This window comes from Mus caroli, unplaced genomic scaffold, assembly GCF_978045245.1.
Source record: "Mus caroli unplaced genomic scaffold, Mus_caroli_1 scaffold_6, whole genome shotgun sequence".
In the NCBI taxonomy this organism is placed as follows: Eukaryota; Metazoa; Chordata; class Mammalia; order Rodentia; family Muridae; genus Mus; species Mus caroli.
In genome coordinates, this window is record NW_028227261.1 from 8,741,524 (window position 1) to 8,755,256 (window position 13,733).

The 13,733-nt window shown below is 43.1% G+C and overlaps 1 protein-coding gene and 2 pseudogenes across 3 annotated transcripts; 2 read left to right on the forward strand and 1 right to left on the reverse strand.

Moving 5' to 3' along the window:
* Nucleotides 1-1,897: 1,897 nt before the first annotated feature.
* LOC147004058 (protein CDV3-like) lies at nucleotides 1,898-2,541 on the forward strand (annotated as a pseudogene).
* A 4,159-nt stretch (nucleotides 2,542-6,700) lies between these two features.
* Nucleotides 6,701-9,621, forward strand: LOC147004059 (SWI/SNF-related matrix-associated actin-dependent regulator of chromatin subfamily A member 5 pseudogene; annotated as a pseudogene).
* A 2,249-nt stretch (nucleotides 9,622-11,870) lies between these two features.
* Nucleotides 11,871-12,233, reverse strand: LOC147004060 (large ribosomal subunit protein P1-like). Of its 3 annotated transcripts, none has more exons than XM_085838615.1 (2): nucleotides 12,141-12,215; nucleotides 11,871-12,068 (listed from the first exon to the last, which is right to left on the reverse strand). In XM_085838615.1, exons 1-2 carry the CDS (start codon nucleotides 12,213-12,215, stop codon nucleotides 11,871-11,873), a joined length of 273 nt encoding a protein of 90 aa, XP_085694741.1. The 3 variants fall into 3 exon arrangements, with proteins under 3 accessions (XP_085694741.1, XP_085694740.1, XP_085694739.1); XM_085838614.1 differs by having other exon boundaries at nucleotides 11,871-11,974; nucleotides 12,041-12,215; XM_085838613.1 differs by having other exon boundaries at nucleotides 11,871-12,233.
* Between the last annotated feature and the right edge of the window lie 1,500 nt (nucleotides 12,234-13,733).

Below are 13,733 nucleotides of genomic sequence, written 5' to 3' on the forward strand. Positions count from 1 at the left end.
GGGATGAGAGAGACTCAACAATCATTGATCAGCCCTTACACATCTCTGAGGTTTCCTCATTCCATGCGGTAGGGTGATCATGATTTCCCTGCTAATTCATTTCCTTAAAACTTGGCTGGCCTCTTTTGTAGAGTTCGCCCTAGGTCATTTAGCAGTTACTGTCACACAGCACTGCGGTATCCAAAGACGGGTACCTCATGCACAGACCAACCTAAGACACGGGGCCTGGTGGCAATAGGGTTACCCTATGACGGGTAAAGCTGTGACACAGAGGAACGACCTAAAACAGGAGCCGTGGTGGATGGCCATAATTGCACAGGCCTAGTCCAGCATCATCTTATTAAAACAAAAAGGGGGAGATGTGGGAAGCCACATATGCCATTACAAGATGACACTGGCTACTGCTGGCCACCACCCATGAATATGGGTAAACAACCAATGTGCACATGTGCAAAAGAGTTTTTTGCTGAGTCACTGCCTGGCCCGAGGCATGTTAATGAGGTACTGAAAGCATAACCAATCAGGTGTAGACATGCCTCCCCTAGGCCTATATAAGCAGCACCAGTTCTGGGGCTCGGGGTCTTTCGCATTCGCAGTAAATGCTCTCCCAATAAATGTGTTGCAGAAGGATCCTGTTGTGGCGTCTTTCTTGCTAGCAAGTCAGGCGTCTACACTGTATGGGATCATATATGTCTTATATATAGTCAATTACTCTTATTTCTGATTATTTATTGTAGTTGAATAAATAGTGAAGTCAATTCAGAATCATCCTAAATAAGATCAGCAGTCTCTATGTGTAAAACAACCCTTTCTGTATATTGAGAGTCAGTTACTATATTAAGACTCTTGAAAATCTGAGAACATCATGAGTATTGCACATAATTAAGATTTTTGAACTGTTTTCTAGGGACTCTCAGCCACCTTACTTAAATCTTCTGCCTTGGCTGATTTATTAGCCTCAGTGTAAAATGTAGCGGATCCAGACTGGAAGTCCCTCTAGTGTATGAGGGAAAATTCAAGTTGTTCATTTTATGAACTGAAGTCACTTGCTTTCAGGGTATCTGTTGTTAATAACTCCAAGAAACTACTGCATGCTTTTTTTTTTTTACCAACAGTCATGTTGTGTCCATAGTGAGTCAGTATCTGCATTAATAGAGGCACTACGATTTCAACTGGATCCATTCCAACTAATTTTTGAAGTCGCCTTTTTCTTTTTCGTAACAATTCAGAGTCTATCTCCATGTAGGATTTTAATTTCTTACTCTGTTTATGTTTTTAAAATATCAACTCTAATATATAATCTTCCTTCTGCATGAGAATGCCTGTAGGGGAATGAGTAGAAAGTAAGGTAACTAAGATGCAGGCCATTTTGGAACAATACGAACTAGTTGTATATCCTGCAATTTCCTTTCTACCAGAGCTAAGTCCTTCTCAGCCTTGGTGGCGGGCTCCAGGCTGGGCGATGGCGGAAGCTTGGGCTCCGGTGCCAGGTCCAGAGACGGAGGGAGCACGGGCCCGGAGGGCAAGGCCATAAAGAAGGATGAAAATGAGTGGAAAGAATGGATCACAGGGCCCCCAATGGAGGAGCTAGAGAAAGTACCCAAGGAGCTAAAGGGATCTACAATCCTATAGGTAGAACAACAATATAAACTAACCAGTAACACCCCCCCCCCCCAGCTCGTGTCTCTAGCTGCATATGAATAAGATGGCCTGGTCGTGCAAACTTTATATGCCTCAGTACAGGGGAACGACAGGGCCAAGAAGTGGGAGTGGGTGGGTTAGCGTGTGGGGGACTTTTGGGGATAGCATTGGAAATGTAAATGAAATAAATACCCAATTTAAAAAAAAAGAATTTGAGCAAGGAGAGGTTGATTACAGCAGATTAAGAGTTCAGGCAATGCAAATAAGTGAAAAGGAAGATGATGATAAATAGAAGAGAGTAGATCCAGGAGATAATTGGGAGGAAGGTGGAGGTGGCAGTGGAGCAGAAAAATCTTCAGGTCTCTGGAATAAAACGGTTCAGGTACAAGTGCCTCCTGCTCCAGTAACAGGTACAGAAACCCCGGAGCCAGCAATGCCCAGTGGTGTATTTAGGCCTCCTGGGGCAAGGCTAACCACAACAAGAAAAATGCCACATGGACCACCGGAAATATACAGTGACACACAGTTCCCATCCCTGCAGTCCACTGCCAAGCATGTAGAGAGCCGGATGATAAAGAAATGGAGAAGAGCTTTGAAGTAGTAAGACACAAAAATAGAGATAGGGAGGAGGTTTCAAAAAACGAGGCCAGCCGGGCGTGGTGGCGCACGCCTTTAATCCCAGCACTCGGGAGGCAGAGGCAGGCGGATTTCTGAGTTCGAGGCCAGCCTGGTCTACAAAGTGAGTGCCAGGACAGCCAGGACTACACAGAGAAAACCTGTCTCAAAAAACCAAAAAAAAAAAAAAAAAAAAAAAAAAAAACCGAGGCCCTTAAACTTCAGCTAGACAACCAGTATGCTGTACTTGAGAATCAGAAGTACAGCCACACACAGTACAGCTAAGGAATGGTCTTTGCTAAGCCTTCCAAGGTAACTAGAGCACAGCTAACCACCCAGAACAGCCATTTGTCGTTTTGATTTCTGGATCTACAGTGACTGACTGAAGACCTCAAGTCCAGTGACTGTCCCTGTTGCACTATGGAAGTTCAAGAGTCACGACTGATCTTGATGCGTGTTGGATTTAGGGGTGTTTCATTGTCTTAAATATTTGTGAATTAGATTCAACAGTGTTTCCACAGTTGCTCTGCGTATAAAACCAAACCTGCAGCCAGTGGTCATTCAAACATCTTTTTGTTCAGATACTGAGCCTTTTAAAGGTTGACTACCTCAGATTTGCTGCCCTTAGTTGTGTATTTCATGTGGATCACATCTTCTACATAAGGTCACAGCTACTAGTGCCTGTGTGAACCTTGAACCAACTCTACTGGATTCCTGTCAGAAAGCCTTTAGAAGTCAGCCATCTGGGTTCTGATCCACTATAAAAATTGTAGAGTTAAGTGACCTTAATTAACCTGTTCTGTGCCCCATCCTAAGGCATACTCTGTAGGCTGTGGCTATGTTACACTCCCTGGAACAAGCCACTGTCAGAAATGATTTAAGTTTTTAGTTGTATGAGGTAACTCTCAATTTAATTCAACCAAACTTGGGTACACCAAATGGGGAGTGAGTGGGGTGTAGTCTTATTTCTTTGAATAATTTTTCATTCAGATAGTGCTTGCTCGGTTCCACATTAAGGCCTTGCTTTGACATGGAGTAAGTTTTTTAAGGGCATATTGTGTGGAGAAATAGCCTGAAAGAAGCATTGGAATTGTGAAATGCCCTATAATTTGCCAATCCTTAGGTGGAACCAGATAGCCTTTGATGCATATAAAGGACAGTGGATCCGCTGCACTCCAGGTGCTGCTCAAGTCTCCTAATCAGGTCTGATTGAACTGCTGTGGACAGAGTATGGTGTCTGCACACTGCTGTTGACAGAGTGTGGCATCTGCTCAGGAGGAGAGGGTTTCACTGACCTGGCTTTTAACAGTTCAAAGTAACAGGAGCAAAACACCCATGTTGCACAAGAATCTGCCATGGTGTCTGATAAATCCTTGTGTGTGCCCCAAATGTGAAGGTCTATTCTGTAGATCCATTCATTGTTTAGCCAGCTCTTGACATTCACCTTGGGAATATGTTTGGTAATCACTTGGAGACGCAGAGGAATAGCCAGTAATGTAGCATTTCTGTTGTTAGTAATTTCAATTTAACTATCTAGTAGTACTTGGCTCTCAGAAGAGGTTACTGCTAAATTTCTTTCTACCTAATGAAATAGCCTGTCAGTTACCTACAGATGGTTCAGTACACATACTCTGTTGACATATGACTATGTGATATGATAGTAGTGCCTGGGTTTCTCTCTGTAAATGAATCCCTTTGCCAAACACAGTTCATACTTCCTTACTACTGACAAGATCGAACAGGAAATGTATGTTTTCCCAGCTTGAGAGCATGTTTAGTGGATTTAGGGCAGCAGTGTGGGAAGCAGGAGGTGGAGGCCAGTGTCTCCTACCAGTCTGTATTCCACTTCTGGGCAATAATGTTGGCATGATCTGAACCAGCCAGGAGGAGGTGGGGTGATTAGAGACTTGAGATTCTTAGTTAAACTGAAGAGTTCATTTGGGCACCAGAAACCTTAACAAATAATCTAACACCTTGAGCCACAAACTTCCCTTAAAGTATGCTTTACCCCAGTGTGACACACAAACACACATTCTGTTTGGGTTTATGGTTTAAGACGTGAACAGAAAGAAGATAAAGTTTGTTTAATGGCATACTGTACTGGAACACTGAAGACCTGCAGCAGATGTAAATTCCAAGTCTTGTTATTTTTTAAGATTGTGAAATTATCAAAATGCATATGAATCAAGTTTTAATACACTGTCTGGGTGGATGAGGCTGTCCATTGCACCATTTCTTTCTTTGGGTTCTCAGGCATGGTTCCTACAGTGTAAGAACTCTGTAACATTTAACAATGAATAAACAGTAAACCTATGGGGGGAAAAAAAAAGAAATGAAATAAAAAGGAAAGGATATGGCTTCTCCTAAGTATGGTGAAGTAGAATGTTTCTTATCAAAAGAAAGAGAATAGCCAGACACAGGAACAGTCTACAATGGGCAGAACTATGAGCCTCATGAGGAGAAGGAGGAGGAAAAGCCAGATCAAGAGGCCAGGAGGGTAAATGATCAGTAAAAAAGACCAGGTAGCCAAATGCATGCATTACATGAGGAAGAGCAGCTGGGAGGACATTTGCCCAGCCTCTGTGCTAGGGGTCTGGAAAGGACAGCAATGCACTGTATGTAACAGATAGGGATAGAGGATTCTTTGGAGAACCTGGAACCAAGGACTGATTTGATTTGTTAATTAGGCACGTTGGCCTTTTGTTCCAGGGTTTAATATTCAACATTAGGGAGGACTGAAGAGATTGAAATGATTTAATCATAATCTCAAAAGTTATTTTTTTAAAAAAATGAACTAGTTCTTTTATTTCTTCTCTGCCTAAGGAGGGACTTAGGTGGGAGAAGTGAGAGGGAGGGAAAAAGGGGAGCAGGATGATTTATGGGTGGGAGACAAGAGAGAGCCCAGAGGGCCAGAAGAATGAATGGAAATATGGAGCAGTAGAATTTGGAGATTGGAGAGAAACCTCTAGAAAGTCTTGTAGACCTGGGGTGTGAGAGGCTTCCTAGATCCTGCCATGTCCCCATATTGATGATAATGGACTGAACCTCTGAACCTGTTAGCCATCCCCATTGAAATGTTCTTTTGTCCTCATAAGAGTTGCCTTGGTTACCTTTGTATTCACAACAGTAAAACCTATGACAGCAATTCTTAATTATAGAGCTTGATGAAAGGCTGAGCTACAGGAGATGTTGCTCTAAACAGACACATGTATGAAAGTAGCTGATCAAAGGAATGAAAAGTCTCATGACTGGGAAACATTAGGGATAGAAACAATTAAGAGGTCAGATCAGAGATGCATAAAGGTAACAAAATTGAAAGATCAATACCAAGACAATATAATTGAAAAATCCCCAAGGTACAACAACTTAGTTTTGGTAGGACCTTTTCCCTCAAGAATTTGAGAAGAAATTGAGAAGTTGCTGTTTCATGTGAAAACTCGCCATCATTTATCTGCCTTCATCTGCTGCCATTGTAACAGGGCAGCGCGTCTTCTGCCTTAACTTGAACTTGACAAACACCGAACTCTCTAAACGAAGCCAACTGAAGGAGCGAACACGCAGACTTTTTAATTCTGAGGTGATTTTTCCTCTCAGAAGTCCAACGTCACTTAACGTCACGTCCGTGAGTGAAGGCAGCAGGACAACGAAGGCCAGCCCAGGCCTTTGCTCCTTGCCATTCCCAAGAGGGAGCCCTAGCGCGGCGGGAGACAGCGAGCCGAGCGGTTAACGGAGCGGTGAAGACCCAGCTCCAGTCACTTGGAGGAGCGAAGGCGCAAAGCACCGCTGTCGCGCTTCCTCGAGACCCCGCCCACTCGGCTCCACAGCCTGCTAGAGGCCTGGAGGAGGCGGGGCCAAAGAGGAGCATGCGCACGCGCCCTCGCGAGCCGGCCTTCTAAGGGGGAATGAGCGATCTCGCGAGGGTTGAGAGCGGGTGGCGTAGGTAGCTGTCCTGGTTGGATGGAGAAGAGAATCCACTCCCGGAGAGGAGAAGACGCCGTGAGGCCTCTGAGAACCTTCCGTTTTCCTTTCCCTTTCCTTCGGCCCTCCGCCTCCTCAGAGTCAGCCCGCCTTCCCTGACCTCCGTGACCCCACTGGCCCTGCCCACTCCCGTCGACGTGATTCCCGCCGTGAGGTAGACGCCAGTGGAGCAGAGTCCCGCGGAAGAGGACGGCGAGGCGAGCGAGCCGGGGTGGCGGAGCCCTCGCGCGTGAGAGCTTCCGGGCGCGTCTCGCTCCTCCAGTGGCCCGGACGCCAGTGTCGCGCAGGCCCAAGCCGCTTCCCTCGGCGCCGCGCCTGCCCGTGGCCGTGGCGGGCAACGCAGCCGGAACACGTCGTCCGCAGTGGAGCCTCCGCCGCTCCCGCCTCCCGAGAGCGCGCCTTCCAAGGAGCAGCAGCGGCAACAAAGGCAGCCCCGAGGGCTGCGCGGCGCCCGCGGCTCCGTGTGCTGCGGGCTCGGGCCCCGGCCCCGCGGACACCGAGATGGAGGAAGTATTTGATCACGGATCACCTGGAAAGCAAAAAGAAATCCAAGAACCAGATCCTACATATGAAGAAAAAATGCAAACTGACCGAGCAAATAGATTTGAGTATTTATTAAAGCAGACAGAGCTGTTCGCACATTTCATTCAGCCTGCTGCTCAGAAGACTCCAACCTCACCCTTGAAAATGAAACCAGGGCGCCCACGGGTAAAAAAGGATGAAAAACAGAATTTGCTTTCAGTTGGAGATTACTGACACCGTAGAACAGAGCAAGAGGAGGATGAAGAGCTATTAACAGCAAGTTCCAAAGCAACTAATGTTTGTACTCGATTTGACGATTCTCCATCATATATAAAATGGGGTAAACTGAGATTATCAGGTGCGAGGATTGAATTGGCTCATCTCTCTGTATGAGAATGGCATCAGTGGGATCCTTGCAGATGAAATGGGTTTGGGAAAGACACTTCAAACAATTTCTCTTCTTGGATACATGAAACACTATAGAAATATTCCTGGCCCTCATATGGTTTTGGTTCCCAAGTCTACATTGCACAACTGGATGAGTGAATTCAAGAGATGGATACCAACACTTAGGTCTGTTTGCTTGATAGGAGATAAAGAGAAAGCTGCATTTGTCAGGGATGTTTTATTACCAGGATAGTGGAATGTGTGTGTCACATCTTATGAAATGCTTATTAAAGAGAAGTCTGTGCTCTTCAGAACAACTTGCATGAGTTCTGGTCACTTCTAAACTTTTTGTTACCAGATGTGTTTAATTCAGCTGATGACTTTGACTCCTGGTCTGATACAAATAATTGCCTTGGGGATCAAAAGCTAGTTGAGAGGCTTCATATGGTTTTGAGTCCATTCCTCTTTCGTCGAATTAAAGCTGATGTTGAAAAGAGTTTGCCTCCAAAAAAAAGTAAAAATCTATGTGGGTCTTAGCAAAATGCAAAGAGAATGGTATACTCGGATATTAATGAAAGATGTAGACATATTAAACTCAACAGGGAAGATGGACAAAATGAGGCTATTGAACATTTTGATGCAGTTGAGGAAATGCTGCAATCATCCGTATCTCTTCGATGGAGCTGAACCTGCTCCACTGTACACAACAGATATGCATCTAGTTACCAACAGTGGCAAGATGGTGGTGTTAGACAAGCTACTCCCTAAACTGAAAGAACAAGGTTCAAGAGTACTAATCTTTAGTCAGATGACAAGAGTATTAGACATCTTGGAAGATTATTGCATGTGGAGAAATTATGAGTACTGCAGGTTGGATGAACAGACACCCCATGATGAGAGACAAGACTCCATCAATCCATACAATGAACCAAATAGCACAAAGTTTGTATTTATGCTAAGCACACTTTCAGGTGGTCTGGGCATCAATCTTGCAACTGCTGATGTAGTAATTTTATATGATTCAGATTGGAATCCTCAAGTTGATCTTCAGGCTATGGACCATGCCCATAGAATTGGACAAAGGAAGACTGTCCGAGTGTTTTGCTTTATAACTGATAATACTGTGGAAGAAAGAATAGTGGAACGTGCTGAGATGAAACTTAGACTGGATTCGATAGTAATTCAACAAGGGAGGCTTGTAGATCAGAACCTGAACTAAACTGGGAAAGATGAAATGCTTCAAATGATTCGACGTGGTGCCACACATGTGTTTGCTTCAAAAGAAAGTGAAATCACTGATGAGGATATTGATGGTATTTTAGAAAGAGGTGCAAAGAAGACTGCAGAAATGAATGAAAAGCTCTCTCCAAGATGGGTGAAAGTTCACTTAGAAACTTTACGATGGATACAGAGTCCAGCGTTTATAACTTTGAAGGAGAAGACTATAGAGAAAAACAAAAGATTGCATTCACAGAGTGGATTGAACCACCAAAAAGAGAAAGAAAAGCCAACTATGCTGTTGATGTATATTTCAGGGAAGCTCTCCGTGTTAGCCTAAAGCACCCAAGGCACCTCGACCTCCAAAACAACCAAATGTTCAGGATTTCCAGTTCTTTCCTCCGGGTTTATGTGAATTACTGGAAAAAGAAATTCTATATTACAGGAAAACTATTGGGTATAAGGTACCTCGGAGTCCTGATCTACCTAATGCAGCACAGGCACAGAAAGAACAGCTAAAAATTGATGAAGCAGAGCCCCTCAATGATGAGGAGTTAGAGGAAAAAGAGAAGCTTCTGACACAGGGGTTTACAAATTGGAATAAGAGAGATTTTAACCAGTTTATCAAGGCTAATGAGAAGTGGGGTCGTGATGATATTGAAAATATAGCCAGAAAAGTAGAAGGAAAAACTCCAGAAGAAGTCATTGAATACTCAGCTGTGTTCTGGGAAAGAAGCAATGAGCTTTAGGACATAGAGAAGATTATGGCTCAGATTGAAAGGGGAGAGGCAAGAATTCAAAGAAGAATAAGTATCAAGAAAGCACTAGATACAAAGATTGGACGGTACAAAGCACCCTTTCATCAGCTAAGAATATCATATGGTACTAACAAAAGAAAAACTATATTGAAGAAGAGGATCATTTTCTCATTTGTATGCTGCACAAGCTTGGCTTCGACAAGGAAAATGTGTATGATGAATTACGACAATGCATCCGAAACTCCCCTCAGTTTAGATTTCATTGGTTTCTCAAGTCCAGAACTGCGATGGAGCTCCAGAGGAGGTGTAATACCTTAATTACTTTGATTGAAAGAGAAAATATGGAACTAGAAGAAAAGGAGAAGGCAGAGAAAAAGAAAAGAGGACCAAAACCTTCCACACAGAAATGTAATATGGACAGTGCCCTTGATGGCCGTGGAAGAAGAAAGAAGCTGAAACTATGAATGCATTTTGTCTTATAATCACTAACTAGTAGTTCTTTAATTTACGGGTCTTCATAAGATGTGCTGGCATCACATCCATCAGGTCCATCTGCTTACTGAGCTAGAAACATGGTATGTAGTTTCACTTTTTTAAAATGCAACAGCTCTGCTGAAATTTTTTTATCATTAACAATTGAAGTAATAAAACAGGCTTCATTTATTAAAAAAAAAGAATTTGAGAAGTTTAATTATGAGAAAAACCAATGTCATTGTAACAGGGGGCACAGACTGGGATCAAGGTGACCTGAGCCACAGCTTATCTCAGAAACATTATTGTAAATATTTCTTTTTGTAAAAAGACTGCAGATAAAGCTGATGGAAATAATATACGTTGCCAGAGTGAAATCACTCCATACACAAGCAGAAGATGAATTAAGAAAAGTTGCTTTAGTGACTGATTGCATTCATGACAGGCTAATTATCAGACTAATCAGCCTAGCATAAATTTGAATTCAACATATGCTGTCAGTCTTAAGTTTCTTTTAGGTTGAGTTCCCAGATTATGCTTTGAACCAGTTAAATATGGACTGGAGACTGCATATCTAGGCTCTTAGGTAGATGGAAGGTTTACATAGTACAGATATTGTAAGACTCATTTCTTACATAACCATTTTCCTAAAAAAACCCCACAAAGATAGCAGTATATAATTTTCGTTTGTACCTAAGATTTATTATTCAAATAGTTTTGTTTTCCTCCATGTTGGGATGACCATATGTTTGTAAAAAAGACTATATTTTGATGTAATTCCTAACCATTTTTGAACATCTGTTAGAAGGCTCAGAGTGAAATGTCTATAGGGTGCAAATCGAACAACCTGACCTTGATCACTATATAAAAAATGTCCATATTTCCTCCCTTGAATATTTTGTTCCCCAATCTAGGTAGGACTAAAGCATCCACACTTTGATCTTCCTTATTCTTGAGCTTCATATGTACTGTAAATTATATCTTGGTTATTCTGAGCTGTGGAGCAGAGAATGACAGAAAAGCCATCCAGACACTGACCCACCTGGGAATCCATCCCATATACAGACATCAAACCCAGATACTAATGTGGATGCCAAGAAGTGCTTGCTGAGAGGAGCCTGATGTATCTCTCTCCTGAGAGGCTCTGCCAAAGCCTGACAAATACAGAGGTGGATGCTTGAAGCCACCCATTGGACTGAGCTTGGGTTCCTGATGGAGGAGATAGAGACAAGACTCAAGGAGCTGAAGGGGTTTGCAACCCATAGGAAGAACAACAATATCAACCAATCAAACCCTCCAGAGCTTACAGGGACTAAACCACCATCCAAAGAGTACACATGGAAGGATCCAAGGCTCCATCTGCCTATGTAGCAAATGGAAGGCCTTATCAGGCACCAATGAGAGGAGAGGCCCTTGGTCCTGTGAAGGCTCCATACCCCAGTGTAGGGGAATGTCAAGGTGGGGAGGCAGGAGTCGGTGTGTGGGGGAGCACTTGTACAGAAGCACAGGGAGGGAGGATGGGATAGGGGGCTTCCAGAAGGGAAAATCAGGAAAGGGGATTACATGAAATATAAATAAATAAAATATCAGCATCAACCAACATTAACCACTGTGAAAATTCTCTGGCAAACATTTGCGGTTCTGAGAATGAAACATCTATTTAGAATTAAGTATGAACTAATACACTTGAAAAAAATATATATTTGAAGCATAAAAATATAATTGAAGCTTAAAAAAATATCCAAAGTAGATTCCACAAACTTGTGTTCCAATTTGCACATATCTCTCCTGGCCTAAATCCTTGTAAAACTACACACACACACACACACACACACACACACACACACACACACACACTTACTCATGAATGCATTCACTTCTGTTAAGGTTTCTTAAAGCCTATCTGCAGAATTTCTCTGCAGGATGAACTTGTTCATGTAACAGATACCAAGCAACAAGGCTTCAAGTCAGAAAAGTCAATCCTTCCTCAAGAGTGGCATAATATTTGAATAGATTGTTGACCCTTATCAGACTCTTTTCTTCAGAATCAATAATCTTGTGTTACTGGATATAAGTGTGTTACCTAAGAATATGTGCAAATTCTTTATAGACATATATTCCCCTCAGTATGCATTTTTACAGATGCTCAATACTACAGTAATATGCAAAATATCTAACAGGTACATTATGCACTAAAGTTTGTACTCTTGTGTAAAGGTATCAGGAGGTACAATTCAGGTACAGGTTCAGCTCTTTATTGGACAAGTTAACAAAAGCAGTTTAGTCAAAAATACCAAAGCCCCTGTCATCTTCGGACTCCTCAGCCTCTTCCTTCTTTGCTTCCACTTTCTTCTCCTCAGCTGGGGTGGCAGCAGTGGATAGAGCAGGACCACCAGAAGGTGCAGCTCCAGCAAGTGGAGCGGGCCCAGCAGCCCAATCATTGCAGATGAGGCTACCAGTGTTGACATTGGCCAGAGCCTTTGCAAAGGAGCCAGAAAAGAAAGGTTCAATGCTGACACCAGCTGCTTTAATGAGGGCATTGATCTTAACTTCTGTGACCATCACCTCGTTGTCTTGCACGATGAGGGCAGAGTAGATGCAGGCGAGCTCGGAGACAGACACCATGTTGTGGACTGCTGACATGGTGCTAGTCCTTGGATGAAGTGAGGGCCTCACCCCAGTGGCATTAGCAAACTGAACACATTAACAGGGTTTGTCTGTAGACATCCCAATGGCTATCTTAGGAAGCTGACAGTGACCTATGGGGACCTGTGCTGCCCCATGCCTATGTATTCTTCACCTGTGCAGTGCCTTCCTGGCTGTGTTAAATCACGAGTGCTGACTGGACTCAGCCCCTCAACTCGCAGGGGCCCCTTAAGTGTCGGGAGAATCAGGGTCCTGGTACACAGGCATGAAGGAGTCAGCAGGGAGACAAACAGATGCAAACATAAAAGAGTGTTGATCTGAATGTAATTTCTCAAAGGAAGCATCAGACTTATGATACAGAAGAAAATAAGGAAGTTAGGTGACACATCACCCAAGGTACGTTGAGGTTACCCGATGCTTAATGACTCTTTACACAAAACAGAAGAATGCATACATAAAGACTGACAGGAACTAAGTAATATAACAACTGAGACAAAGTCATCTCTATCTAAGGTCAGCTATATTCCTAAAAGCCAGATGTGAGGTCATTATGTTCCCAGTGCAAGTCCTTTCTTGCCCAAGCCATAGTTCTCATTCTGATTTATTGTTTAGCCCACCACCAGCCAGCTCTTAGTAAATACCTAACTATGCTATGCTTCTGGGCTAGTGAAAGTATGTGCTAGGGAGTTCTGCTCTAGGTAACCTTCTCATGAATAATGCAATACTCTAGTTCCTCCTTAAACCACATTCCTACCTACTTCCTAAACCATTGTAAATTCTTGTATATGTAAGTGACTGGGCCATTATTCTGAGTGATTTTGTTGGGGACTTTCTTCTATTAAGTAATGTAGTCTGCCATATATAACTATAATAAGAATTATAATCTTACTTTGCTAAGATTGTCCTGAGAATTCTAACTCTATTTAGTAGATGATAATGCCTGCTTTCTTTTACTATCTCTTTTTTTTTTTTTTTTTTTTTTGGTTTTTCGAGACAGGGTTTCTCTGTGTAGCCCTGGCTGTCCTGGCACTCACTTTGTAGACCAGGCTGGCCTCGAACTCAGAAATCCGCCTGCCTCTGCCTCCCGAGTGCTGGGATTAAAGGCGTGCGCCACCACGCCCGGCTGCAATCTGTCTTAATTTGTAACATTCTTATGAAATCCCAAGTCCAGGGCTGGCTCAAGGGCTGGCTAGGACATTGGTGAAGGCCAGGAAGCAAAGTTCAACCTAATTTAGGTATTTGACAAACCATTCCTTGGAGGCACTGATAATAAAACAATACTGAAAGAAAGCACACAGACCCATTCACCTATTAACCAACTTTATAGGAACATCATGGTATGGGATGCGAAGGATCCAGGAGACTAAGTTTCCATGAAAGTTTATGACTCAGGACTTTTCCCAAGCTTTTGGGCTTGCTACACAGATTTCACTGGAGTGGCTATGACGCACCAGCACCTGGATCTGTAAGGTTCTGCAAAGAAAGGCTTTCCACAGT